The 2,500-nt window shown below is 41.7% G+C and overlaps 1 protein-coding gene and 1 pseudogene across 2 annotated transcripts in view; both read right to left on the bottom strand.

Moving 5' to 3' along the window:
- LOC308376383 (tripartite motif-containing protein 16-like) overlaps positions 1–2,500 on the bottom strand; it is a 270,456-nt pseudogene that overhangs the window by 81,865 nt on the left and 186,091 nt on the right. The window lies entirely within an intron of this gene.
- Positions 1–2,500, bottom strand: part of acaa2 (acetyl-CoA acyltransferase 2) — a 14,172-nt gene that overhangs the window by 7,033 nt on the left and 4,639 nt on the right. The window contains exons 6-8 of the mRNA XM_080852158.1: positions 1,854–2,029; positions 1,348–1,477; positions 585–655 (exon numbers count right to left, since the gene is read on the bottom strand). Of these exons, the coding sequence (XP_080708284.1) occupies positions 585–655; positions 1,348–1,477; positions 1,854–2,029 (377 nt within the window). The remainder of the gene's footprint in view (positions 1–584; positions 656–1,347; positions 1,478–1,853; positions 2,030–2,500) is intronic.

Here is a 2,500-nt window from a genome sequence, read left to right as displayed (position 1 = left end):
AAAAATTATTAACAAACAAAGCTTTTGAAATCTTTTCCTCCGTGACTGAGAGTGGAGACCATAACTTCTATGTTTATTGTTACATGGACACTGCACACAAAGCGCTACGCAATGTGCAGGAAATTTTTAACGCATGCAATGAATGATGTTAGCCTACTGTAATTATGCCCATTATTTGATTTAAATACCGGTTATAAAATGATATAATAGAAGATAAGTAAGAAATAAAGGCCTGCCCCTAATACAAGCCTGCCCCAAATAAAGGCCGGTGCGCTGTGCAGCCTAAGTAAATAAAAGCCCTGGCCACTATTTCAGGATTTACGGTATGCGAATTCATAAATATATAGTATATATAATACAATATAAATATATTATTGCTATGAATGGCAGATGCTTACACAGCTAACATAGGATATGACTTCTGTATGTAGTGCAAGCATTGTTATGTGAATATTGTGTCTGTATCACTTCATATACACCACCTATATGTGTACGCCATATTTATTTGTTTCAATACATAATTAATGGATTGAACATATAGTGTTTTGTGCTGAGATGACTGGTGTTATGTGCTTAAGACACACCTCCACTAGATCCATGTCCTTCAAAGAAAGCCCTGCCTTCTTCAGAGCCTCTGTGATAGCTGGCACTGGCCCTGAGGAGACATGGGATATGTAGTCCTTAGATACATGCAGGAACAATGCAGACAGACCTCAACATATATCATCATTTTTTTATGAAGTGGCTATTGCAACGGAATTCCTGGGCGATAAGATTGGCACTATTCCTACAGATTCGTGTCAGTAGTTCATGAATAGAATGCGCCCCATTGGAACTTTAACATCACTGACGTTTGAGCAGGAGAACCAGGTTCCTTTCCAGGTCCTGCCTTATTTCATATAGTTGATTATTGTCAGCAATTTGAACGTTATGGAGGCACACTTATGGGGCTACGGGCCTGTGAGGGCCTATTGCCCCCGTGCGACAAACACCTTGTTTCTGGAATGGGAACAAACCACATGGAAAATACGGAAAATGTGTTTGTGGCAACTGTAGAAAAAAAACATTCCATACCGATAATATTCAAACTATTGTTATGGAATCTAATTCCATAGCCAGCAATAGTGCACAAATAATAGTTCTGGTTCCATAGTCGGTGCCATTTTTATTATCTTCATGGTAGCGGTTAACGGAGGCACTGATTTTAAATTTCTCTTATGTGTGTGTGTTGTGTCTGATGTGTATGTTTGTGCCAGACATACACGGAGCAGAGGACAGCAGGAGAAAGTAATTATTAGATGCATATATGGATTGCTTAATGTTTAAGTTCTCAGCTTGGCTACCTACCAATTCCCATGATGCTGGGGTCACAGCCTGAAGCGTGATAGGCAACAATCCTGGCCAATGGCTTGAGGTTGTGCGCCTTCACTGCCTCTTCACTGGCTATCACCACAGCAGCAGCACCATCAGACACGCCCTATAGGGAGAAGAGAGGAAGCTCATAGCCAGGACTCTATCTATTACTAATACTTGTTTCACTCCTGTGAGCAACACTAAATGTTTATTATTATGAAAAACACTTCCAATGAAATCGCTTGTGTTTAAAACATGTTACGTATAATGACACAGGAGTCTATGCCCATGTCCAACAAAACACATATGTATTCCAGACAGAATAGTTTGGAGTTAATGTTCAATGCCTGTGGTATGTAAGGTTGGGAATCACCTCATAATTCTATGTCTAATTAATTTAATTCAAACCAACAGTATTTAGGAATCAGGAATATAAAGTAGTAGGACATTAACTAATAATGTCAATGTATAAATAGATTGAGTGTGGCCATCGTACGCACCGATGCGTTGGCAGCCGTGACGGTTCCCCCCTTCTTAAAGACGGGGGCCAGCTTGGCCATCTGCTCCAGGGTGGTCTGGGGCCGGGGATGCTCATCCTGAGCCATGGCCACCTTCCCCTTCTTGGCCTTCACATCTATGGGGGCAATCTCAGCTGTGTAGTGGCCTGCCTCATGGGCTGGAGACGAAGGGTGGTAGAGAGAGAGAGAGCATCAGAGAAGATAGGAGTAACACAACTGCAGGAGCAGATGTGAGGCAAAGATCAACTCATCCATAGCTCTGCCATATATGTAATCTTGTTTCTAGATAGATTTCCATTGTTTTATGATCTAATACGGGGGTCGGCAATAGGCGGACCGCGGTCCGGGTCCGGACCCAACTGACGTCCTCTGACGACCGAGACACAATTGCAACAATACAATTAATAATGCGATTTTTTCTTTATATATCATTTTGACCAAGCGATTTTAACACCTGATGCTTGGGTGACTTTTATAAACCCGTTAAATACATTAAATTAACTATAACTTCATGGTAGGCTATGTTTTTGTTTAAACCTTATAATGCCAGTAGCCAATCAGATGATAGCCTATACGCAGCACGTGCTCGCTGTCAAAGCTGCGAGCTGTGGGACTGGTGCACGCAAGCG

The sequence above is a fragment of the Sprattus sprattus genome (genome assembly GCF_963457725.1).
Source record: "Sprattus sprattus genome assembly, chromosome: 15".
NCBI classification, from domain to species: Eukaryota; Metazoa; Chordata; class Actinopteri; order Clupeiformes; family Clupeidae; genus Sprattus; species Sprattus sprattus.
Note: the sequence above shows the minus strand (reverse complement) of the source record. Positions and strands in the feature narration are given on the sequence as shown.